General features: G+C 47.3%; 1 protein-coding gene across 2 annotated transcripts in view; it reads left to right on the forward strand.

Moving 5' to 3' along the window:
* Positions 1-26,997, forward strand: part of PITPNM3 (PITPNM family member 3) — a 97,167-nt gene that overhangs the window by 28,166 nt on the left and 42,004 nt on the right. The window contains exons 3-4 of one of the 2 annotated variants that reach the window (XM_061390793.1): positions 141-248; positions 24,692-24,739. In XM_061390793.1, coding sequence (XP_061246777.1) covers positions 141-248; positions 24,692-24,739 — 156 coding nt within the window. The remainder of the gene's footprint in view (positions 1-140; positions 249-24,691; positions 24,740-26,997) is intronic. The other variant, XM_061390794.1, reaches the window with a different exon arrangement.

Below are 26,997 nucleotides of genomic sequence, written 5' to 3' on the forward strand. Positions count from 1 at the left end.
ATAACTACCGACACCTTCAATAGTCGAAATCTACTTCAACTCACAGGAAGAAATAAACACTCCTTTGAGATATAAGCTCCTGTTAGGGCTACCTCTACACAGCTTTGCCTGTTCATGCCCCTCTCTGCTTCTTTCCACAGAGGAGGTGGCTGAAGGGAAGAATGCCATCCTTATCGGGATGAGCCAGTGGAATTCAAATGACCTGGTGGAGCAGATCGAGACCATGGGGAAACTGGAGGAGCATCAAGGTGAGATTCCGTTCCTCTGAGGTCTGGGTGTATACCTATATGTGTTTTGGAGAGTGGTGGTGGGGGGGTCAAAGTGATGGCAATTTGGGGCTAGAACCTGGGTTTTCTGTTAAGAGTCATCTGTCTCTCTTGGGACTTCACCTACAACCCCTGAAATCTGTGGCCTGCAGGAATGCTCATGGGGACTTCTGCAGGATTTTCTGTGGCAGAAAACTCTAGGATACTTCAACAGAGCTTCCTTTGTCCATTGAATGATTATTCAGGAGGGTGGGTAGTTAAGGGCAGGTGGTGGGGTCCCAGCTCCTAGGATTGCCAGGCCTATGTTGCTGGAATCTTCTGGTAAGGTAGGATAACCACTGGAGGAGCCTTTGAGAATGGGCAGGGGAGAAGAGCAGCAGTTGGAGTTGTCGCTTCCTTTGATTGAATTGTTGAAGAAGGAGGGGGCTGAGGATAAATCCAGAGCCTTTTTATGGAGGGGAGTTTTGACCAGGAGCTTAATCCGCAGGCAAAGCAGGCATATCTTTTCAGGCATCCACCCCTCCTGTCCATCTGACCATTTAGCATCATGAGCAGAATATTTGTTGAGCAGCTACTATGTATATGTGCTTGGTAGAAAGGGCCAAGGGCTTCCCAGGTGGCACTTAGTGGTGAAGAACCTGCCTGCCGATGCAGGAGACATAAAAACATGGGTTGATTCATTTTGATATTTGGCAAAACTAATACAATTATGTAAAGTTTAAAAGTAAAATAAAGTTAAAAAAAAAACAAACATGGGTTTGATCCCTGGGTTGGGAAGATCCCCTGGGCATGGCAACCCACTCCAGTATTCTTGCCTGGAGAATCCCGTTGACAGAGGAGCCTGGCGGGCTGTAGTCTATAGGGTCGCACAGAGTCAGCCATGACTGAAGCGACTTAGCACACATGCATGCAGGAGGCACCAAAGGTGATTTAACTGAGGCTTCTGTGCTGTGATATGCGATGCAATGTAAGTCAAAACATGGGTGGGGGGAGTCAACCCTTAATCTGAGGGTTATTGGGTCAGAGGGGAGAGGTGGAATTTTAGAAGGAGGCAGGAGAAGAAGCTCAAGGAAGCATTCTTGACAGTGAACCTATGGAGCCAGGCTTTGAAAGGCAAGTGAAGGATGAAACCAAGGAGTTCATAAAATCTTGGATGACTTAGGGGAACCTGAGGCTCAGAGAGGTGCTGCAGTTGGTTATGGCCACATGGGAGTGAAGAGCAGAGCTGGGGCTAGAACCCTATCTGGGATCCAGGGTGCCTCTGCTTCTGTTAGCTTTTCCTATCCCTCCAGCCCCCTAGTATATCACTCCTCTTACTCCCCTCGTCCCTATCTCCTCTTTTCCTTTCTCTCTTGACCCCATAATTTCTCAGTTATGGTCTGGGCTGGGCTACCAATCCGGAGGTATTCAGTGAAATGGTCCTGCTTCAGCCCAGGAGAATGACCGTCTGGTACTGGCCATCTTGCCCCAGCATCTGTTCATTTTCTTACCCCTGTCCCCATCCCTGCTTCCCCCGTTCAGAGCCCTCCCCAAAGCAGGTGGCCCATCCTGAGAAATGCACAGGTGCGGGATGACTGTTCCATTTTACAAACGAAGCACCCAAGGCTCAGAGAAGCTGAATCTTGCCCAAGGTCCTTCAAAGCTAGTAGCAGCATCACCCTCAGATTGCTAGTCTCCTGATTCCGAGACCAGGGCTTCACCTTCCAAACTGGACCAAGCTGGGCAGTTCTTTGACAGCAAGGAGATTGAACCAGTCAATCCTAAAGGAGATCAACCCTGATTATTCACTGGAAGGGCTGGTGCTGAAGCTGAAGCTCCAATACTTTGGTCACCTGGTGCGAAAAACAGACTCATTGGAAAAGACCTTGATGCTGGGAAAGATTGAGGACAGAAGAAGAAGGGGACTACAGAGGATGAGATGGTTGGATGGCATCATCGACTCAATGGACATGAGTTTGAGCAAACTCTGGGAGATAGTGAAGGATAGGGAAGCCTGGCATGCTGCAGTTCATGGGATCGCAAAGAGTAGGACATGACTTACTGATTAAATAACAGCAACAAGGCAGCTCTGAGCTCCTGCAAAATCAGGTCCAAGCAACCCAGAGTCTTAAAGGCAGGGCCCTCCTGGACCACTGTCACATTTACAGAAAGGATGGGCTCTGAGTCTGGTCCCTAAGACCAGTCCACAGACGATTTCCCTCCTGTCTCTCCAGCCACACATGTGCAGACAGACACTGGGTCTGCTCTTTCCTCCATTCCCACAACCTGGCAGGAGCCCAGAAGGGGTCATGGACTCCAAGTGCTTCCCCAGGACGGTGTTTGGGAGCAATGAAAAGACAAACCCAGACTTGTACTCACCACCCATCTGGCCATCCCCTCCCATCCCAGCCCGTACTTGTCTGCCAAAGAATGTGTGACTCAGACGCAGTGTGAGCTAAGGAGGTGGTGAGTGAGAAGCAGTGTGAGCTGGGAGGGCAGGGGAGGAGGAAGCCGAGGGAGGTCGATGGGAGAGGCTGAAACCGAAGCTCTGGAAGCTAAGAGGTCTGGGTTTGAACCTTGGCCCTGCCTGCCGCTCCATGACTTTGTGGCCAGGAAAGTCACATCACCTCTCCAAGCCTCGGTTTCTCCATCTGCAGAATGGGGCTGGCACACAAGTTGTACGCGTTAAATGAGCTGATACTTGCAAAGTGCATTCAGTGACAGGTCATTATAACGTGGGATGGGGAAGAAGAGGGAAAGGTCTTGCACAAATATAGTTCTAGCAAACACTTTGTGGAGCTCATGAGAGGTTGGATTCGAGGCAGTTGCTTGCCTGAGTCTGAGAACTGATGCTGTTTCCTCTCAGTATGAAATGGGGAGCAAGAAGGAGAGAGGGAGAAGGAGGGGATGAGGAAGAGGAAACCAAACCTGTTTCATTCCTTCTGAGTTCCATCCCTCTGTGGACTCACAATGTAAATTTCCACAACACGGCAGAGCACACGTGCCAATTTCATTCATTCCAACAGTCACTTTTGGGCTGAGACATGGGCTCAACACAGGATGGTGGGGAAATAAAGACAAGCAGGCTGGCCTCGTGGTCCTTGTAGGAGCTCACAGCAGAGGAAGAGGGTCATGGTCAAGGCAACAGTGTAGTAAGACAGGCTGAGCCTGGGGCCTGAGGAGAGAGCCTCAGGAGACTCTTTTGGGGAGAGGAAGTTTCTGGAAAAGTCAAAATTGTTGGTACACCTGTGGTAACCAGAATTGAAAAAGACAAATGCACCCCTGTGTTCATTGCAGCACTATTTACAATAACTAGGAATGGAAGCAACCTAGATGTCCATCGACAGATGAATGGATAAGGAAGTTGTGGTACATATACACAATGAAATATTACTCAGCTATAAAAAGGAACCAATTTGAGTCAGTTCTAATGAGGTGGATGAAGCTAGAGCCTGCTATACAGAAAGAAGTAAGTTGGAAAGAGAAAGACAAATGTCGTATATTAATGCATACATATGGAATCAAGAAAGATAGCATGGACGATCCTTACTTGCAGGGCAGCAAAGGAGACATAGACATTTTGGACACAGTGGGGGAAGGAGAGGGTGGGATGATGTGAGAGAATAGCATTGAAACATATCCATTACCATATGCAAAATAGATAGCCAGTGGGAGTTCGATATATGACGCAGCGGTCTGTGACAACCAGGAGGGGTGGGATGGTGAGGGAGGTGGGAGGGAGGTTCAAGAGGGAGGGAACATATGTATACCTAATGCCAATTCATGTTGATGTATGGCAAAGCCATCATGATATTGCAATGATCCTCTAATTAAAAAAAAAATGTGGTGGTATAGATCAAGCTCTCACCCTGCCTCCTTCAATGTTCCTGCCCTTAAACGCAGGACTCACTCCAGAGACACCCCCCTGCTCATGGTTCATATCCTGGCCAATCACATGTCCTACCCTTGATGATGGCCCCCAAATCCATCTCCAGTCAAGACCTCCCCCTTGGGCTCCAGACTCATACTTTCAAGAGCTCCCTACTTGCTCCACCTGGATGTCCCGAAACCACTTCACACTCTGCAAATTCCAGATGGAATTTGGACCTTCTTCCTTCTGAACCTTAATTATGTTCTATAGCCTGTTCTTTGATCTTCTCAGTCATTTAGAGCCTGTGTTGCATAGATACGTTCAGACTGCTCTGCTATCTCCAATTCTTGAGGGTGCTAATTCTGGTGCATGCGTGTGTGTGTGTGTGTGCGCGTTGTGTGTGTGTGTGCATTGTGTGTGTGTGCGTGTATCTGCATGCATACTATCTGTCCCCCATGAGTTTTGTTTCTTCATTTTTTACTGTGACCTCATCCTGGTTAGCACCCCACCCTTTTCTTTTCTATGGGACTCTTGTGTCCCCCAGCTTTTGAAAATGTCGTTCTAGAGATTGATCTTGTATTTCTGCTGCACCTGAGGGTCTCACTGATCTTGGACATTTATGTGCTGAATTTACAGATTTGTTTCCATTCTGCATGAGTGGTGTAAATTTAGACCCTACACCCATAGGTAGCAAGGCCTTAGAGTTTTACTCATGTGTGAGTGTTTTCTCCCACTGTCTGTAGATGGTTTTTTTTTTTTTCTGCTTCCCCAAAGGAATTTTGCTTTTTTTAAAAAAAATTTATTGAAGTATAGTTGATTTAAAATGTGTTAATTTCTTCTGTACAGAAAGGTGACTCAGTTATGTATATATATATTCTTTCCCATTATGGCTTGTCACAGGATACTGAATATAGTTTCCTGTGCTATAAAGTAGGACCTTGTTGTTCTTTCTGTCTTTGAGACTCTTTTGGGGGACTTGTTATTTTTACCCGTATTATAGTATTCTCTACGGTAGATGTACCACAATTTATTTAACCACTGTGCAGTGATAGGCATCGGGATTTTTCACCATTAAAACAATGATCCATGCATGAAGAGTATAAGAGGTTGAAACTTGTGATAGATACTGCTAAACAGTTTTCTAAAAGAGCCATGCGAACGTATATCTATTCCAACTGTGGATCAGGTGAACCATTTCTCCCACAAGCTCACCAGACTTAATCTTATCAAACATTAAAATTGTACCTGATTGACAGGTGAAGACGTTTTCTTGCTCTGTTTTGTACTTACTTGCTGGCTAGTGAGAGTGATCATTTTTTCATAAGTGTGTTGACTATTTTCTTTTTTCTATTTCTTAATTATGGCTTTTGTTCATCTCCTATTGAATTGTCTTTTTATTATTAAAAGTGAAAGTGAAAGTTGCTCAGTGATGTCCAACTCTTTGCAACCCCATGGACTATACTGTCCATGGAATTTTCCAGGCCAGAATATTAGAGTGGGTAGCCGTTCCCTTCTCCAGGGGATCTTCCCAACCCAGGGACTGAACCCAGGTTATTGGTTTCTAGGAATTCTTTACCTATTTTATGGATATAAGTAATTTATCTGCTATAGATTTGAAATATTTGTCTCTTAAATTCCTGCTAGTTGGCTGAATTTTCATATTAGCTCTAATAGTTTGTCAGTTAACTCTTTTTTTTTTTTAGGGAGAGAGTGTCAGATTGTTTACAAATCTCAGCAATTATATCCTTGCCAATATTGAGCCAGCTTACTTATTTTTCTTATTCAATTGCATTGCACAGGATCTTCAGATAGACGCTGAGTGGCAAGAGTGATCTGGGCTTGTTTGATCTCCCCCCTTCTCTTCTCGTCCTTTTCCCTCCCCCTTCCTCCTCATTCTTCTCAGTTAAGTTACTGAGGAATGATTTACATTAGGTAAATTAATCCTTTGTAGTATATGGTTTTTACCGCTGCTTCTTAAATTCCACGACTTCCTCTTGGATTTACTTCGTCTGTTAACTGAAACATCTCAAGACATTCTTTCAAGTAGGAACTGCAGATAATCATTTTCTAAGTCTTTGCATTTCTCAACATGCATTCATTTGGCAAGTTTGCCTGCATCTGTAATCATCTTCCAAACTATCTTTGAAGACGTTCCTCGTGGCCTTCTTGCCTTTAGTGTTGTTGGTCAGACGTCTGAGGCAAATTTCTGAGTAATCTGTTTTTCCTTCTTGTTGAAACTCAGTTTTTAAAAGCTTCTTTCTTTGCCTTCTAAACTCACAACCAAGTTTGCAGATGAGGTTTTGTTCTTTGCCGCGTCTGAACTTGGTGTCCTCTTTTTTTCATCACTGTGACATTTTCTTTCAATTATCTCTTCAAGTATTTCTCTCTGTGTTTTTTCCTTCCAAAACTTCTATTAGGTAGGTGCTGGAACCATGTCTCAACTCTCCCTGTCTATTCTTATGTTCTGGTCTTTGCTGGGTTCTGGAGCAGTCTGGTTCCAGCTAACCAACAGTGCACGAATTTTTCTCTTCTTTGGCTCTTTCCTTTCTTCTGATTAACTCTTCTATATAGTGTGTGTGTGTGTGTTTTAAAAACAATCATCTTTTCATTTTCAGGCACTCTGGTTGATTCTTTTTCATAATAATCTAATATGGATGCCTTGGACTCATTCTATGCTTTTTAGAGCATCTATCTCCTTGTTCTTTTCAGAGTTTTCTGGTAGGTCAGAGGAGGATAGAAATAAACCACTCACACGTCAGACTGGATTAATTAGCCAAAGATCCATAAGTGAGATTACAACACAGAGCAGGAGCGAGTTTGGTTCTAATTGTCTAAGGAAGCACACAGCTGTCATTAACATTGTCCAAGGAAAGCAGTCTTGCCAAGTTCTTTTTTTAACTGAGACACAATTCACATATCATAAAATTCATCCCTTTAAAGTGCACAATTTTATGGTTTTTAATATAGTATTGAAGGTGTGCAATTATCACTATTATCTGGTTCCAGAATATTTTTGTCACCCCCCTTCCCTCTCCCACAAAAAAACCCCATATCCATGAGCAGTCACTTCCCACTTTTCTACCCCCAGGCCCCTGGAATTTCATATACATGCAGTCAAACAATGTGTTTTTTGTGTCTGATGTCTTGTCTAGCATAATGTTTTTGAGATCCTTCCATATTGTACACTGAATCAGTACTTCATTCCACTTTGAGGGTGAACAATATTCTATAGTATGGGTATATCAGGTGGCTTCCCCGGTGGCTCAGAGAGTAAAGAATCTGCCTGCAGTGCAGGAGACCTGAATTCAATTCCTTGATTGGGAAGATCCCCTGGAGAAGGAAATGGCAACCCACTCCAGTATTCTTGCCTGGAAAATCCCATAGACAGAGGAGCCTGGCAGGCTACAGTCCATGGGGTTGCAAAGTGTCAGACACGACTGAATGGCTAACACACACATGGGTATATCACATATTGGTTATCCATTCATCAGTCAATGGACGTTGGGTTGTTTCCACTTCTTGGCTATTATAAATAATGCTGTAAAAATTTTTGTGTACAAGTTTTTGTGCAAACATATTTTCTTTTGAGTATATATATATATATATATGAGTAGAGTTGCTGTATCATGTGGTAACTGTTTAACTTTTGGGAGAACTGACAAACTCTTTTCCAAAGTGGCTGTACCACTTCACATTCCTACCAAGAGTTCGAATTTCTCTACATTCTTGCCAACACTCGTTATTGTCTGTCTTTTGGGTTACCGTCATCCTAGTGGGAGGAAGTGGTACATACTTGTGGTTTTGATTTGCATCTCCCAAGTGAAAGTGAAAGTGGAGAGTGAAAAAGTTGGCTTAAAGCTCAACATTCAGAAAATGAAGATCATGGCATCCGGTCCCATCACTTCATGGGAAATAGATGGGGAAACAGTGGAAACAGTGTCAGACTTTATTTTTCTGGGCTCCAAAATCACTGCAGATGATGACTGCAGCCATGAAATTAAAAGACGCTTACTCCTTGGAAGGAAAGTTATGACCAACCTAGATAGCATATTCAAAAGCAGAGACATTACTTTGCCAACAAAGGTTCATCTAGTCAAGGCTATGGTTTTTCCTGTGGTCATGTATGGATGTGAGAGTTGGACTGTGAAGAAGGCTGGGCGCCGAAGAATTGATGCTTTTTGAACTGTGGTGTTGGAGAAGACTCTTGAGAGTCCCTTGGACTGCAAGGAGATCCAACCAGTCCATTCTGAAGGAGATCATCCCTGGGATTTCTTTGGAAGGAATGATGCTAAAGCTGAAACTCCAATACTTTGGCCACCTCATGCGAAGAGTTGACTCATTGGAAAAGACTCTGATGCTGGGAGGGATTGGGGGCAGGAGGAGAAGGGGACGACAGAGGATGAGATGGCTGGATGGCATCACCTACTCAATGGACGTGAGTGTGAGTGAACTCCGGGAGTTGGTGATGGACAGGGAGGCCTGGTGTGCTGCGATTCATGGGGTTGCAAAGAGTTGGACACGATTGAGTGACTGAACTGAACTGAACAACTAATGATGTTGAGCTTCTTTTCATGTGCTTATTGGTCATTATTAATCTTCTTTAAAGAAATATATATTCAAATCTTTTGTCCATTTAAAATTGGATAGTCTTGAGAAATCCCTGGCAGTTGAGTGGTTAGGGTGTCATCCTTCCATTGCAGAGGAAACCAGCTTGATCCCTGGTTGAGGAACTAAGATCTCACATGCTGTGCAGTGTGGCCAGAAAAACATTGGGTTGTCTTTTTATTGTAGAGCTGTAAGAGTTCTTTATATATTCTGGATGCTATATCCTTATGAGTTATATAATTTACATATATTTCTCATTCTGTGGATTGTATTTTCACTTTCTTGTTAATGTCCTTTGGAGCACAAATTTTAAAATTTTTATGAAGTCCAGTTTATTTGTTTTTTATTTTATTGTTTGTGCTTTTGGTGCTATATTTAAAAAGCTATTGGCTAATGCAAGATCATGAAAAATTTATTCCATGTTTCCTCTTAAGAGTTTCATAGTTTCAACTTTTATATTTAGGCCTTTGATCCACTTTGAGTTAATTTTTGTATATGGTGTTAGGTAGGGATTCAACTTCATTCTTTTGCATGTGGGTAACCAGTGGTACTAGCAACATTTATTGAAAAAAATTATTCTTTTCTCCATTTAATTATCTTGGTACCCTTGTCAAAAATCAATTGATCATAAACATATGGATTTATTTTTTTACTTTCATTTCTATACCACTGATATATATGCCTATCTTTATGCCAGTATCACAGAGTCTTGATTACTGCACACTTATAGTAAGTTTGAAATCAGATGTGGAAGTCCACCAACTTTTTGTATTTTGCAAGTTCTTTTCTTGCAAGTTTGTTTGGTTCTTCTGTGTTCCTTGCATTTCCATATGAATTTTAGAACCAATTTCTGCAAAAAAATACACCTGCAATTTTGATAGGGATTGTTGTTGAATCCTATAGATCAATTTTGGAAGTATTGCTAATTAACAATATTAGTCTTCTAATGCATGAACGTGGAAACTCTTTCCATTTATTTAGGTCTTCTTTAATTTCTTTTAATTATGTTTTACATATAGTTTTCAGTGTACAGGTCTTCAGATCAGATCAGATCAGATCAGTCACTCAGTCGTGTCCGACTCTTCGAGACCCCATGAATCGCAGCACTCCAGGCCTCCCTGTCCATCACCAACTCCCGGAGTTCACTGAGACTCACATCCATCGAGTCAGTGATGCCATCCAGCCATCTCATCCTCTGTCCTCCCCTTCTCCTCCTGCCCCCAATCCCTCCCAGCAGCAGAGTCTTTTCCAATGAGTCAACTCTTCGCATGAGGTGGCCAAAGTACTGGAGTTTCAGCTTTAGCATCATTCCTTCCAAAGAAATCCCAGGGATGATCTCCAGAATGGACTGGTTGGATCTCCTTGCAGTCCAAGGGACTCTCAAGAGTCTTCTCCAACACCACAGTTCAAAAGCATCAATTCTTCGGCGCTCAGCCTTCTTCACAGTCCAACTCTCACATCCATACATGACCACAGGAAAAACCATAGCCTTGACTAGATGAACCTTTGTTGGCAAAGTAATGTCTCTGCTTTTGAATATGCTATCTAGGTTGGTCATAACTTTCCTTCCAAGGAGTAAGCGTCTTTTAATTTCATGGCTGCAGTCATCATCTGCAGTGATTTTGGAGCCCAGAAAAATCAAGTCTGACACTGTTTCCACTGTTTCCCCATCTATTTCCCATGAAGTGATGGGACCGGATGCCATGATCTTCGTTTTTTGAATGTTGAGCTTTAAGCCAACTTTTTCACTCTCCACTTTCACTTTCATCAAGAGGCTTTTTAGTTCCTCTTCACTTTCTGCCATAAGGGTGGTGTCATCTGCATATCTGAGGTTGTTGATATTTCTCCCAGCAATCTTGATTCCAGCTTGTGTGTCTTCCAGTCCAGCGTTTCTCATGATGTACTCTGCATATAAGTTAAATAAGCAGGGTGACAATATACAGCCTTGATGAACTCCTTTTCCTATTTGGAACCAGTCTGTTGTTTCATGTCCAGTTGTAACTGTTGCTTCCTGACCTGCATACAAATTTCTCAAGAGGCAGATCAGGTGGTCTGGTATTCCCATCTCTTTCAGAATTTTCCACAGTTTATTGTGATCCACACAGTCAAAGGCTTTGGCAGAGTCAATAAATCAGAAATAGATGCTTTTCTGGAACTCTCTTGCTTTTTCGATGATCCAGCGGATGTTGGCAATTTGATCTCTGGTTCCTCTGCCTTTTCTAAAACCAGCTTGAACATCAGGAAGTTCACGGTTCACATATTGCTGAAGCCTGGCTTGGAGAATTTTGAGCATTACTTTACTAGTGTGTGAGATGAGTGCAATTGTGTGGTAGTTTGAGCATTCTTTGGCATTGCCTTTCTTTGGGATTGGAATGAAAACTGACCTTTTCCAGTCCTGTGGCCACTGCTGAGTTTTCCAAATTTGCTGGCATATTGAGTGCAGCACTTTAACAGCATCAACTTTCAGGATTTGGAATAGCTCAACTGGAATTCCATCACCTCCACTAGCTTTGTTCATAGTGATGCTTTCTAAGGCCCACTTGACTTCACATTCCAGGATGTCTGGCTCTAGGTCAGTAATCACACGTCTTACACTTATTAAATTTATTCCTAAATGTTTTATTCTTTTTGATGCTATTATAATCAAAATAGATTGTTTATTGCAAGTGTATAGACATACAATTTATTTTTGTAAACTGGTATTGTATCCTTCCTCTTTGCTGAACTCATTTATTGGTTTTATTTTGGGGGGATTCCTTAGGATTTTCTATTTATTCTGCCTCCAAATAGAGGTAGTTCCACTTCTTCTTGTCCAATCTGGATGGCTTTTATTTCCTTTCCTTGTCTCATTTTCCTGACTAGATTCTCCAGTATAATACTGAATAGAAATGATAAACAAGAACCAGGCTTCCCTCGTGGCTCAATGGTAAAGAAGCTGCCTGCCAATGCAGGAGACATAGGTTCTGTCCCTGATCTGGGAAGATTCCATAAACCAAGGAGTAACAAAGCCCATGTGCCACATCTACTGACCTCAAGCCCTAGAGCCTGAGAGCCACAACTCCTGAGCCCACCAGCTTCAATTGCTGAAGCCCGAGTGCCCTAGAGCCGATGCTTAGCAACAACAGAGACACCGCAGTAAGAAGCTTGTGCACCGCAGCTAGAGAGTAGCCCCCGCTCGCAGCAGCTACAGAAAAGCTCATGCAGCAATAAAGACCCAGCAACAACCCAAAACAAAAATAAATAAAGAAGTGATGAGAGCCAACATCTTACCTTGTTTCTGATCATAGGGGAAAACTTTTAATTCTTTCATCATTAAATATGAGTTAGCTGTGGGGTTGTTTTGTTTTTTTTTTTGTAGTAGTCTTTTATGTTGTTGAAGAAATTCCCTCCAATTACTGGTTTCTTGAGTGGTTTTGTAAAGGATGTTAGATTTTGCCAAATGCTTTTTCTGCATCTACTGAGATGATCATGTGGTTTTTGTCCTTTATTATATTATAATGATTGTAATACAATATTTTGTCCTTCAGTGTATTACATTGATTGATTTTCATATATTGAATAATCTTTCATTCCTGGGATAAATTCCACTTGGATCTTTCCATGGCACTAATCTTTTATGCTCAGGGTTTACAAATCTCTTCCAGATTAATTTATACTAATAGTCTATGAGCTGTCACTTAAAAGACTCTTTACAATCAGGGCCCTTCTTATTTTGAAACAAACTTAGTGTCATCAAGGCCACATTCTCATTGAGACAAAGGGAGCGGTCGTCGTCTAGGTATCCTTGATCAATTTTTCTGCCTCCAGCTTTCCAGAGAACTATTTTCTTTTTCCCTACTACTTACGTTCTGACTCTAGTTTATAACCTTATTTCTAGATATGTAGTTCTTAAAGAGTGGTCCCTGGACCCACAGAATTAGCATCACTTGGAAGCTGTCAGAAATATGAACTTCAGACTTATTGAATCAGAATCAGTAGGGCTCAGAATCTGTGTTTTAACTAGCCCTTTGGGAGATTCTGGTGCTTGCTAAATTTGAGAGCCATTTATGATTATGATATTAAGTTGGTTGAAGGAACCCACAGATCCATTTTCCTGCACTCTACTTCCTTCAGTCATTGAGTCTGCTATCTTTCTTCTACACTGTTGGTTTTCCTCTAGTATTTAGTCATATTTGGATACACACTCTGCTTTGCATTTGCAGTTCCCCCTTAGCCTCTCTCTGAGTGGTGTGGTATGTCTGTTGACTGCAAGCTTCCAGCATCTTATTATTGGGGAGGGTAGGAGCTGCTGCTGGCTGAGTTGAACCATTAGCTTCTGGGTATTTTGCTCCTCTTGGGTATTTTCAGCCTCCCAAGCTGTCCTGTCCCTCAAACTTGGCCCTTCTCACACTTGGGCATGGATGCCTCTGCGTGGTGAAAGCAGAGGTGAGGGGGGAGTCCAATCACCTGGCTTCTCTCCCATGGAAGCCCAGACAGTGGCAAAACCTTCTTTTGCTTCTGTGTTTTCCACCTGTGACCCTGCCAGTCCCTCTGGGCTGCCTCCACCTTTGGCTCCAGACCTTCCTTTGCAGGATTGAGGTTATGGTTTCCTTTCACATGGCTTGGTTTTATGGACATTTGACCTTCACAGTCACACAAAAGCTCCAGGCAGAAAAGGGTCTCACACTAGAGTTTATGCTCTGCTGTTGCCATCTTGAAATTCTTAATCATTTTAAACAAAAACCCCATATGTTCATTTGGCCTGGGTCTTACAAACTCTGTAGCTAGCCCTGCTGCCCTCCATCCAATCCCTCTGTGTTCTGCCTTTTAGAGGTGCATCACAGTCTCTGATGTGCCAGGACATCCTTTCCTATTTTACAATGCTGTGAAAAATGAAAAAGTCAAAGTGTTAGTCACTCAATCATGTCTGACTCTTTGCGACCCCCATGGAGTGTAGCCTGCCAGACTCCTCTGTCCATGGAATTCTCCAGGCAAGAATACTGGAGTGGGTATCCATTCCCTTCTCAGGGGATCTTCCTTCATTGCAGTCAGATTCTTTACCATCTGAGCCACTAGGGATGCTGCTAAAGATTCACTCACATAAAATGGTTAATGTCATTTTCTGGGGATTTGGGACAGGAGAAAAAGGCTAGATCAGTTTGCCAGTTGACCAATTTTAGCCGATCCTACTGTGATGCTTCTAAAATATAAATCCAGGAGTATCATTCTGCTGTGGAGTTGGCAACTAAGTTTTTGCTTCCTGCAGAAGGGAGTATAAATCCCCCCAGCCTGGCATGTAAGCCCATCCTGATTCTATCCTTTCTTCTAACAATTGTCATTGTCTATTGTCATTATCCCTGCAGGAGTCAGACAGCCCTGCAATGGCTATCATGAAGGATGTTATGAATACATTGGGACTGTCAGGTCATGGCTAGATCTGGCAATCTCAAGGTTATCTCTACTCTGGTATTCATGACTTCCAGGCCATACCTCCCTCTTCCGTTCACACTGAGTTCCAGCCAAATGCCCAGGGGCTGCTTGCTGACTCTCAAGCCCACTTGAGCTTGCCTGTTTTTCCCCCAGTTTCCTCTCCTCTTGTAATTCTGTGCCCTTCCCCAGGGAGCCTCCCTGATGGCCCAGTCTCTCCCAGACCACCTCCCAATTGCCCAGCATAGCTTGCTTGGTCCACCTGTGTAGTACTGACCTGTGTTCTTTCAGCTGTGCCTTTCTGGGTGGGTACTCTGCCTCCCTTTCTGAAGTTGAAGCAGTGAGGGGCTCATCACGCATTCATGCCCTCCCTCCATCATTTATGCATTCAAAACACATGTACTGCGACTTACTCTGTGTCGGACCCTGTGCCGGTCAATGCTGGGGACACAGTGATGACTCAGAAATGGACTCAGAATTGACTGGCTCCCAGACTTGGCGGTGGGGTGGTTACAGGCCAGTGAGCTAATTACCCTAACAAGAGTGAGAACAAGGTCCAGAGGGATCAGAGAAGGACGTGGAGCCAGGGCTGAGTTGTGAGGCATGAAGGAGGCCTCTCGGGACTCTGGCCAGACCCATGAGGGTGCAGCAGGAGGAGGGGATGGCAGGTGTGAAGATGCGGCAGGAGGCATAAGAAGGCAGGGAAGTTCGGAGGGCTGCACAGAGTTCACCTTGATGAAAGTTGGGATGCTAGATATTGGGCTGCTGCTGCTGCTGCTGCTGCTAAGTCACTTCAGTCATGTCCGACTCTGTGTGACCCCATAGACGGCAGCCCACCAGGCTCCCCTGTCCCTGGGATTCTCCAGGCAAGAACACCGGAGTGGGTTGCCATTTCCTTCTCCAATGCATGAAAGTGAAAAGTGAAAGTGAAGTCACTCAGTCGTGCCCGACTCTTAGCGACCCCATGGACTGCAGCCCACCAGGCTCCTCCGTCCATGGGATTTGCCAGGCAAGAGTACTGGAGTGGGGTGCCATTGCCTTCTCTGGATATTGGGCTGAGTGGTGGCCAAAGGGGTCATGCGGTCTGGGAGAAGAGGTAGGCGTGGGGATGTTGAAGATGAAACCCTGAACATCAAGGTGTGGAGTTGAAGCCCTTTTAAGAGTATCCCTGGGGACCCATGCAGTAATTTAAGTGGGAGTGACAAGCCATATTTTAGAAAGAGCGTTCTAGAAGGTAGTGTAGAAGATAACAGGAGGGATCAGGAATGAGTGTAGAGGGTATTGTGATGGGCCAGGTGAAAGGTAATGAGAGTGAATCTTTTCTTTAAAAGTTATTTCTTTTCGGCTGCGCTGGGTCTCCACTGCTGCGGGTGGGCTTTCTCTAGCTGTGGGGAGCAAGGCCTACTCTCCAGCTGTGGTGCGTAGGCTTCTCATTTTGGTGACTTCTTTTGCTGTGGAGCACAGGTTCTAGGGCTCGCGGGCTTCGGTAGTTGCTGCACGTGGGCTCAGTATTTGTGTGGTACACAGGCTTACTTGCTCTAGGATCTTCCTGGACCCGGGATCGAACCTGTGTCCCCTGAATTGGCAGGTGGATTCTTAGGCACTGGCCCACCAGGGAAGTCCGGAGGGTGAATCTTGACCTTGCAGCTCAGCAGAGGCTCAGCATCTGGGGAGCACCCTGAGCAGGGAGGGAGGTGTGTGGTTTTTTTTCCTTCTCAGCCCTACTTCGTGAGTTGAGTTACCAGGCTGGCCAGAACCTGGTTTGGACCCCCAAATCTTGGCAGATTGCGAGTCTTCAGCTGCTCATATTCCTGCTCCATGGGGTCTTCCCAGATACTTTTCTGACATGTCAGAAGCTGAATTCCTGATTCCTTCTTCTCTAAGGCCCATCTGCCTGAGTGGCTTCCCCGGCGGCCACTCCATCCTCCCAATTCAGGTGTTTGGTGATTGCGTGTCTGTTCTTGCCTGCACACTTTGCTTCTCTTGCTCTTGGGGAGCTCACAGTTTGATGGAGGGGGATTGGAAAGAGGAAATATAAAATCACGCAGGAACCATGAGCAGAATACACTGTAGCAGCATCTTCTTGGAGGAGATGACAGAGCTGAGATGCGTGTGTGAGGTTGGGACAGGCAGGACTCGTGAGTGACAGAGGACCAGCCCTCCCGGTACCCAGCCCTCCCTGTGTAGCCTGTCGTGTTCGTAGGGGTTACTGGCAGCTTCTGCATTTGAAGAAAACTAGTTGGGGCGAGGCTGTTGGGCCCAGGGGCCCTGGAAAGCTTAGGCCAAGTGGGGTCTCATTTAGACAGTGGCGAAGACAGCTGCACATCTGGTTAATCACCCTCGTCCTGGGAGCCCGCTAATCAGGAAGCCGGCTTCACCGCCTCCAACTCCTCTGCACGCCTGCTGGCGGCTGCACGGAAAGACAGAGCCGAGCCAAGAGTCAGCGGCTGGGCAGGGAAGGCCAGCTCCCCGCTGCTCGGGCTCCACACCTCCCTTGTCACACAGCAAGCTCCTTCTTGTCCAGGTTGGTGGCCTTACCAGGCCCCTCGGACGCCGGGCTCAGGCATTCAAGCTTCAGTAACCCTGAAGGTCGGCTCCAGCCTCTGGGTGCTTCTCCCCAGCGCTCCTTACAGACAGCCCATTCTCCATGCCCCCCTGCTCTCCCCTCTTCAGCCCCTGACACCCCACTTCAGGAAGCACTGTCCACATGGCCTGAGGCATCACCGGAAGCCTCTGCTCTAGAAAGCCCCTTTCTGGGACTTCCCCGGTGGTCCAGTAGCTAAGATTTCACGCTCCCAGTGCAGGGGGCCTGAGTTCCATCCCTGGTCGGGGAGCTAGATCTCACCTGCCACAACTGAAGATCCTGCGTTTGTTGTTGTTCAGTCACTCAGTCGTGTCTGACTCCTTGCGACCCCATGGACTGCAGCATGCCAGGCTTCCCTGTCCATCACCATCTCCCGGAGCTCGCTCAAACTCAAGTCCATTGAGTCGGTGATGCCATCCAACCGTCTCATCCTCCATCGCCCCTTACACCTCCTGCCTTCAATCTTTCCCATCATCAGGATCTTTTCCAATGCAGGCCACAACTAAAAGAAAAAAAAAAAAAAAAAAAGATCCTGCCTGCTGCAACAAAGACCTGGTACAGCCAAATAAATAAGTAAATTTTAAAAACAAAAGTAGAAAGCCCCCCCCGCCCCCAGTAGGAGGCAGAGGTCATGGGAGAGCCTCCATCAGGTGTGGGGCATTGAAAGGGACCAGATCTGAAATCGAGTTAGTGACTTCTCCTTCTGAGCCTGTCTCCTTATCTGTGAAGGTGGCCTTTCCACCCAGGTGTGAGATCTCAGTGACCTAGCAGGTGGGTCAGCACTGGGCAGACCACAAAGCCCCTGCAGCCCAGAGGCAGCCTTTCTGATTTCCACCACTGAGCCTGCATGGTGGGGGGAGCTCTGACCTCCCTTTGTAACAGTCTTCCTTCTACCCAGGCGACACCAGTGTGAATCTGTAGCAGCATCTCAGTGACACTCCCTCCTGGCTTCTTTCCACCTCTGCACCCCTGCTCCACCACCCCTGTCCCCAGTCTTAATGACCCAGCTCCACTCCCCAACCAGGCATTATGCCCACTGAAATCCTGCCCAGGCTGAAAATCCTATTTCTTTACTGGTAATGAAATATTGTTTGATTTCAGCATCTTTTAAACCATCCAGGTGAGTTGCTCCCAGGACCTGGCATGAGAACAGGGAGGTGATGGACCAGACCTAGCTCATCCCTTGGCTGGACGCCTCCCCATTCCCCAGGGTCTGGCAGACAGTAGGTCCTGGAGAAACACTGGAGGTGTATGTGCTGTGGTCAGGGCTGCGACCTGTGCTCTGAAAAGTCCTGGGTTTGGGGTGGTGTTGTTCAGTTGTTAAGTTGTGTCCGACTCTTTGTGACCCCATGGACTGCAGCACACCAGGCCTCCCTATCCCTCACTACCTCCTGGAGTTTGCCCAAGTTCATGTCCATTGAAACAGTGATGCTATCCAACCATCTCATCCTCTTCTGTCCTCTTCTTTTGCCTTCAATCTTTCCCAGCCTTTTCCAATGAGTCAGCTGTTTACATCAGGTGGCCAAAGTATTGGAGCTTCATCTTTAGCACCAGTCTCTGGATTTGGGATGAATGATCTCAATTCTGAATGATTTCATCTTCATATCTGTGCTTTGTAAGTGCCGCCTGATGGACAGTGGAGCACATGCCGGGGGCTGGGAACTTGGTTTACGCGTGGTGCTGTCCACATGGCCTGAGCCATCGCCGGAAGCCTCTGCTCTAGAAACCTCCCTTTCCCTCCCTTCCAGGATGGGCTCTTGGCCTCCTGCTCTCCTGCCCTCTGGCTCCCTGGCCCCACCCAGCTTCCTCCTCCCTGTACCTGCCCACAGAGAGCTACTCTCTTCCCCCAAGCAGGGGCCTGGGTGCTGGGAGAGTTGGGGTCAGAGGCCTAGATCCCAGTGTCTCAGGGCAGAGCAAGTGTCCCCGCCAGGGGCTGGCAGGGCTGCAGTGCATTCAGTGGGTGATTCAGACAAAGCAGGCCTCTCACCCACCCATCCAGGGACCTAAGGCATTTTGATGCAGAGGCTGTAGTACTTTTGGGAGTCGCCTGCCTGCCCAGGGGGTTGGGACAGCAGGCAGTGGGAAGGGTGGACGCATGGCACCCAGCTTTCTTGCTCTCAGTCATGGCACAGTGCCCAGGTCTGGCAGCTGGTGGGAGGGGGAAGCTAGGTGGCTGCTGGGCTTGGGGGCCAAGTTGAGGAGTGGGGCCCCCAGGCACCTGTGAGTGTCTACACTCACCTCTTGAGTATCCCTGTGCATGAGAGAGCATAACATTAAATAGCAAATAAAAGCTACCCAGACAGGTCAAGAAAGGACAAAGGGAAAAACTGTATTTTTTAGTGCCTTTTAATAGTCTTTTTTCTTTTTCCTTTTTTTTCGCCACATCACAGGGCTTGTGGGATCTTAGTTCCCCAACCAGGGATTGAACCGGTGCCCTTGGCAGTGAAATCATGGAATTCTAACCACTGGACCACCAGGAAATCCCTAGTTTTTCTTCCTTTCTGAATGAGGGCCCCTGCATTTTCATTTCGCACTGGGCCCTGCTAATGATGTAGGTGGTTTGGGGCACAGTAGAAATGGCAGGAGACTCGGGTTTGGAAGAGTTAGTGACTCCCTCTGCCTCTCCAGGCACAGTTTCTTCTCTGCTGCGGTGCCTGCTCCCCTACTCCTGCCTTTCCTTGGGCTCAATGTACAGCAGACACAGTCCTGTTTTCTCTCCCTGTCAAAGCTCCCTTTGCCCTGAGGCTCTCAAGTTGTGACTCTGCCACCCCCTCCCTGGGGTCCCCGGGTCAGAGTGAGTCTCTGCCTCCTTCTCGGTCATCTCACCTTGACTTTCTCATCTCCGCATCCCCCACGGCTCCTGGCACAGTGCTCAGCAGAGAGATGAATAGAAGGGGTTTTGTAAGTGAGTGTCTTCATCTCCGTGTGAGGCTTCTGTCCTGCTGGGTGGAGGGAGCCGACTTGCCCTGTGGACTCAGCTTGTTCTCAGACCACATGCTAGTGTTCAGCTCTGACCCATAGATCTGACATCCGATGCGGGGTTTGAAGTCACCTCATCGTGCTGGCAGTGGGGGCTACTCTGAGAGGATGCCCAGGCCTCTTTTCCACCTGGGTCTCCTCTCTAGAGCACATGACCCCTGGCCTGGGGAGCACCGTGAGCTGGCACCCAGCACTAACCATCGAGTCTCTCCACCCCGCTCCATCTGGAGTCATGCTGGTGACAAGGGAGACAATGCCTTGAACCAGTTGTTAAAAGTATTGATAAATAAGTAAATGAACCAACAATAAGCCCAATCCTGGTGGCTCAGACGGTAAAGAATCTGCCTGAGCTGCCGGAGACCTTGGTTCAATCCCTGCGTTGGGAGGATCCCCTGGAGAAGGGAATGGGAACCCACTCCAGTATTCTTGCCTGGAGAATTCCATGGACAGAGGGGCCTGGCGGCTACAGTCCATGGCAGGCTACAGACCAAAGTGTCAGACAGGACTGATGCGATTAACACTTTTACTTTCACATCTTGAATGGCTGCTGTGTGCCAGGCTGTGTGCTAAGGACTTTACACTCGTTAATCATTTGATCTTCACAATAACTCTCTAGGTAGGCGCACCACTACCTCCATAGAGTAGAAGACTGAGGCTTGAGGAGGTTAACCTGTCCAAGGGTACGTGTCCAAGATTTGAATCCAGGTGTTTAACCATAATGCAGTACAACCCAAGGGCTTTCGGTACTTGTAGGGTCCTCAGAGACCACTGGACCCACACTCAGTCAGCCAGTCAGTTCAGTTGCTCAGTCGTGTCCGACTCTTTGTGACCCCATGGACTGCTGCACGCCAGGCTTCCCTGTCCATTACCAACTCCCGAAGCTTGCTCAAACCCATGTCTGTCAAGTTGGTGATGCCATCCAACCATCTCATCCTCTGCCGTCCCCTTCTCTTTTTGCCTTCAATCTTTTCCAGCATCAGGGTCTTTTCCAGTGAGTCAGTTCTTCTCATCAGGTGGCCGAAGTATTGGAGCTTCAGCTTCAACATTCAGTCCTTCCAAAGAATGTTCAGGACTGATTTCCTTTAGGATTGACTGGTTTGATTTCCTTGCAGTCCAAGGGACTCTCAAGAGTCTTCTCCAACACCACAGTTCAAAAGCATCAATTCTTTGGCAGTCAAAACGTGGTCCACTGGAGAATGGAATGGCAAACTGCTTCAGTATTCTTGCCTCAAGAACTGCATTAACAGTGTGGAAAGGACCCACACTAGATTGTGGGAATGAGGCTCAGTGAGGGAGAGGGATTTGCCTCAGTTCACACAGCGAGTCCATGGGAGCCTGGAAGGGAATCTCAACCTCCTGACTCCACCTCTTTGCTCTTTCCACTCTCCACTCCTGCCTTTGAGAGTACCCAGGGGCTCTGATCCCATGGAGGAGGGAGACAGATTGGGATTCAGGTGACGTGAGGTGAGAAGGCAGCCCTGGCAGACAGAGGGCTGCAGAAACAGGGTGATGGATTCTAGTGCGTGGCAGGTGGGATGGTGGAAGGGAGTCGCCCATCAGCTCCTGGATTATTGGTGGGGAGGTGGTGGAGGTTCCTATATGGGAGCCACCCTTGAGTCGGCAGGGAAGGGACCTGCAACTTTGTCCGGGGAAGGGCTTGAAGGGCCCCCAGGAGAGGCCTGGAGGCAGCTTCTCTCTGTATCCCAGAATCTTCCTTGGATAATCAGAGTCTTTGGGGGAAGCTGTGGACACATTTTTTTTTTCAGGGAACTAACTCAGACTTGCTCAAGAAGCTGGGGATACCAGACCTGGTGTCTATAGGTTCTGCCATCAAGGTCAGAAGAGAGGGTCCTACTGGGACAGCAGGACTCTGCCTCTAGCTAGAGATTTCAAGCTGGAGGTGTGACCTCTGTGTTGCCTACCCTGCACCTACATGCCAGTCTGACCACTTCTGTGCTGTCCCCCAGGTCATGGACCCTTGTCCTGGCAGAGCTGGGGGACCCTTCAGCAGGGCGGAGTGAGGCCTTCCATTGGACAGATGTGTATAATTGAGCCCCCAAAATGTGGTGCCGGAGAACAAGGGCCAGGACTCCTGATACCAAGGGGCTCCTCCTGGCTGAAGATCCTTAGGGGTGGGGGTGGCTCCCTGTGGGCTGAGGTTGAAGACCTGGGACTCCAGTCCTCAGATTCCAGCCTTGCTCTGGCTACAGGGAGTTTTCTAGATCCTGGGGGTTTGGCTCAGGTCCCTTTCTGAGCCCTCCAGTCAGATGGGGTGGGCTCCAGGTGAACATTTCAGATGGAAGGGATTTGACCATTGCTGAACCTGACCCTGTGAGGCCCTTGGGATGCAGAGATGACCTTTGTGAACAGCGGTCCTGAGAATTGAGGCCTTTGATGGGCAGGCAATGTAAATCAAAGCCTTTGTGGAAGATGTGGCCCCGGGATTGATTCTCAACCTAGCTGGTAGGATACAGAGGGTTTGAAAGAGAAAGATGGAAAAACTGTAATGGTGTACCAGTGATTTGGCTGGTGGAGGTGAAGCAGGAAGGGGTGGGCAAAGGTTGGTGATGTGGGCGGGGGCCACTTTAAGGAGAGGCTTTCTTGTCAGGCTCAGAGTTCGGTGATGGGAGGGCTTAAAGCAAGAGAGTGGCTTGGGAAGGCCAGCTTTCAAAAGATTAATCTGGTGAAGTCAGAGGCAGAGAAATCCAACAGACGAATATAAAGCCAGAGAGGTGAGTGTCTGTTAAGAGTCGCCCTTACATCCGCTGCGCCTGGGTGTGTGAATCAGTACATACACCTCTCTGGAGAGAAATCAGGCAATAAACATCAGGAGTGTGAAAAAGGTTCCTGCCCTTTGACCCAGAATTGTCCTCCTTTGGCTGTATTTTAAGGAAATCATAAAACATGCAGAAAGAGCTTCAATCACAAAGATGTCCTTCACAGCAATAATTATAATGGTGAGATTTTGAAACTTTCTGCCAATAGGATAGTTTTATTTTTATTTTTAATAAAAATTTTTATTGGGGTATAGTTGCTTTACAATGTTGTTTTATTTTCTGCAAGGTGGATCAGCCATATGTACACCTATATTTCCTCATTTTTTGGATTTCTTTCCCATTTAGGTCACCAAGGAGCACTGAGTAGTTCCCTGAGCTGTAGAGTAGGTTCTCATTAGTTATCTCTTTTATACATTTACAATAGGGATTCCCTGGTAGCTCAGCTTGTAAAGAATAAACCTGCAATGCAGGAGACCCTGGTTCAATTCCTGGGTCAGGAAGATTCTCTGGAGAAGAGACAGGCTACCCACTCCAGTATTCTGGCCTGGAGAATTCCGTGAACTGTATAGGGGTCACAAAGAGTCGGACATGACTGAGTGACTTTCACACACACGTACATAGCCGTGTATACATGTCAATCCCAATCTCCTAGTTCACCTGGAGAAAACCATAATTCCAAAAGATCCATGCTGCCCAATATTTATTGTAACACTATTTACAATAGCCAGGACATGGAAGCATCAACAGAAGAATGGAAAAAGGAGGTGTGGCACATTTATACAATGGAATAATACCCAGACTTAAAAAAGGAATGGTATTGTTCCATTTGCATAGGAGAGGTATGACGAATTGCTAATAGAATAATTTTAAAGTCAACCATGATGTGGTTTGGGCTTCCCGAGTGGCTCAGTGGTAAAGAATCTGCCTGTCAATGCCGAGGATGGTCACAAAAGAGTCGGACACGACTGAGCGACTCAACAGCCACAACAATGATGCAGGCTCTCAGTAGGAGGTTCCAAAGCCATTGGAGTGATACTTACAGAGGTTTCATAGCTTTATGTATTTCTTCACGCTTCCACTTAAAGTACACAAGGTGTGTTTTGTGCTTCTTTATTGTCTATGATACCTTTCAGAGCCAACCACCATTCACCTATTTGTTGGGAATACAGAGATAAATGACATAATCCCTGCCCACAGAGGGCTGGTTTGATCTCAGTCGGCCCCAAAGAAATGTGTGTGGAAAAAAGCCTGGAAAGAATGACATAGAATGGAGCCAGTTTTCCCTCAGTTGTGGGATTATAAGGAATCTTTTCCCTTTTCTATGTTGGTTGGAGTTTTCCAAATGTTGCATAAGGAGCTTGTATTACTTTCATAATTATAGAAAAAAGCTTCTCATCAAAAGACAGGAGCTTTGCAACAGCTTAAGGAGACAGGATGGATTTCTATATTTAGGGAGTGTGTGTGTGTGTGTGCATGCGCGTGTGCTTCATTCATTTATTCATTCAACGAATATTGGCTGAGACACACAGTTCTAGGCCTAGGGACACTCCAGTGCACAATACAGAAGTACTTTCCCCTGGGGAGTGCCCATCTGGTGAACTAGGAGAGGGTAAGGAGGAGAGAAGCAGCCAGAGCCCCCAGCATCCTGTGACTGACTGAATGTGGACATGGGACAGGGAGGGGGTCACGGGTGGTTCCCAGGCTCGGTGAGAAGGTGGTGCCTTCGTTGAGGTGGAGACTTGGGAAGAGGGGCAGCTCCAGAACCCACTCTGTGGTCATGGTGCACATGGGCGATCTGATGAACAGATGTCCAGGAGGTGGTGTGGATCAAGCACTTAGGAGAGAGGCTGCACTAGAGGCAGAGCTTTCCGGTTGTCTGCAGGGCTGTGGTGACCCTCATGGGTGAGAGTAAGAGCAGAGAGAAACCCACATAAGCATCTGCTTTATGAAGGTGAGCAGGCAAAGGTGAAAAGGTGTCCAGGATGCACCTCCCCGGGCAGTGGCATCAGGGCTCCTGCTTCGTCGTGTATAAAGGTATAAAGAACCCAGATCTGGGGGTGGCAGGGGTGGGGCAGGGCATGAGGGGGTGGGGGAATCCCTCCGCCCACCCCCTGCTCGGGGAGGCAGCAGCCAGACAGGAGGGACTGAGGTGGCCACTGTGGCCTCCCCGTGTCTGGCCAACAGTGATGGGGTGTCCACTCACCTGTCTCTTCTTCTTCTGCAGGAGAAGGGAGCACGCCGTGCACTTCCAGCCTCCTCCAGGAGAAACAGCGTGAGTGCCCCCCAACTGCCCCCCAGGAGTCTCTTTTTGTTTGAAGGGTCCAAACTCCCTCACCCACTTGGGTGGTAGGGTCTTCACCACTGCATAGGACCAGAGGGCTGGGGCCACTGTCTGCCTCCGGGGCCTGAGGCTGGGGGTGCCAGGAGGAGGAGGCCAGCAGAGCAGGTGGAACCACGGGAAGCCTCGTGTGGGGTCTGCTTATGGGTAGACAGGGTGGGGGGAACGGGAATGGGGAGAAAACCCTCTGAACCTTTGAGATCGACTCTTTTGGGTGACTCGACTTCCAGGAACTGCAGTGGGTGACCCGGTCACCAAGGCTGTGCCAGGGCTCAGGACCCTTAGGTCCCATCACTCGGAGGCTGTGTCTGCAGAGTGGGGTTCCCAGGTGCTTGTGGTCCTTCCAATGATGCAGGCTCCTCCAAGTTTCCTTCTGCTTGTGTTTTCTCAAGAGGCTGAGCGCAAGGTTAGACCCAGGAGAGACTTGGTAAAGATGTCCGTTTCTGACGCAGCAACCTCAGGCCATCTTTCTTGGAGGTTTGGAGTGGACTGGAAGATGTCTTTCCTGTTGACAGTATTGAGTTTTACACGAGGCAGGGGTATGTGTGTGTCTGGGGGAGTCTGGGCTCAGACTCCCCTTCCTTCTCTCTCCTGCTCTCCTTTGATCTGCGGTTGCAGCTTTGTGGGGCTCAGCCCATTCTCAGACCCTACCACCCCATCCCCCAGGCTGAAGTCTTTCTTCCTCCCAGTTCTTCCATCCATCAGTCACAGAACGGGTACCTACAGCACCAGCTTCCCATGGCCTGCCCTGAGTAGGTGCATCGGTCTCCGAGAAGGTTTCTGTGCACCTAACGTCCAGTGGAAGTTCATAGATGAAGCTCAGGGGTTGGGAGGCTTGGGTATCTCTGAGACGGGTGCCCCCTCCTCACCCCACCAAGGCTCAGGCCAAAAAGTTCACGGGGCAAGGGGAGGGGCAGCGCAGAGAGTGGGCAGTTCTCTCTCTCTCTCGTGTCCTTACAGGATGTGAGGAACCAAGCCCTGTATGAAGGGATCTCTGTGTTAAAATGTACCCGCAGGATTTTTTTTTAAACAGCTTCCTTTATTTATTTACTTGTGTCTGCACCGGGTCTTCGTTGCTCCACAGGCTTTTCCCTAGTTGCGGCAAATGGGGGCTACTCTTTATTGCAGTACACGGGATTCTCATTACAGTGGCTTCTTTTGATTTTGGGGAGCACCGGCTGTAGAGTGCAGAATCAATGGTTGTGGCATATGGCATGTGGGATCTTCCCGGACTAGGGATCGAACCTGTGTCCCCTGCATTGGCAGGAGGATTTTTATCCACTGTACCACCAGGGAAGCCCCCCAAGATTGTTTTTTTTTTTAACGATATGCACACTTATTATTTTATTGACCATGCCATACAGCATATGGGATTTTAGTTCCCTAATTAGGGATCAAACTTGTGCCTCCTGCAGTGGAAACATGGGGTTCTTAACCACTGGACTGCCAGGGAAGTCCTTACCCACGGAATTTTGATTTATAGAGGTGACTGAGTGAAGCCCAGAGAGATTAGTGCTTTTGACAGAAGGATTTGTTATTTACACTTCTCCAGGGGAGGGACCATGGGGGAAGCACCAGGTCGGTCAGGAGGCAGAAGGAGCGTGGGGAATGCATGGCCCAGAGCCCGGATTGTGTTTTCCACAGGAAAGGCATGGCAGGGCAGAGGAAACAGCTGAGGGCTGGTTGGTCTGAATAATGTTGCACGCTCTGGGCTACAGGACGGTCTCTAGTTCTAGGGTTCCTGGGCAGGGGGTTGGATATCGGCTTGATGGGTGAGAGTTAGATAAAGGAGTTGATTGGAGGTAAGGACCCACGATTGGTTGGTTTGCACAGAAAGGCACGTTGAGTTGTTTATTATCTCTAGGAATTAGCATGGCCCGGGAGGGGCAGTCTCTCCTTGGCAGCTAGACTCCCCTGGAGATGTCAAAATATCATAAAATAAAAGCAATGGATTAATCATGTTCATCAGGAATGTGAGAGAGAAACCGAACCCAGGTCACTCCTTCTGGGCCTCTGGGAGGAAGAAACCACAGCATCCTCAAAGGGAAAAAACATGGCCACCTGCCGTGGGGCTGTCTCCACGACGCCAACCACAGGTCTGTTCTGCATAGATGCAAATACACTGATCAGACGGTTGGTGTCTTCTGCACTTGGTTGGAAATATGTGTGTTTAAGGAGAGGCAAAGCCATTT

This window comes from Bos javanicus, chromosome 19, assembly GCF_032452875.1.
Source record: "Bos javanicus breed banteng chromosome 19, ARS-OSU_banteng_1.0, whole genome shotgun sequence".
Taxonomy (NCBI): Eukaryota; Metazoa; Chordata; class Mammalia; order Artiodactyla; family Bovidae; genus Bos; species Bos javanicus.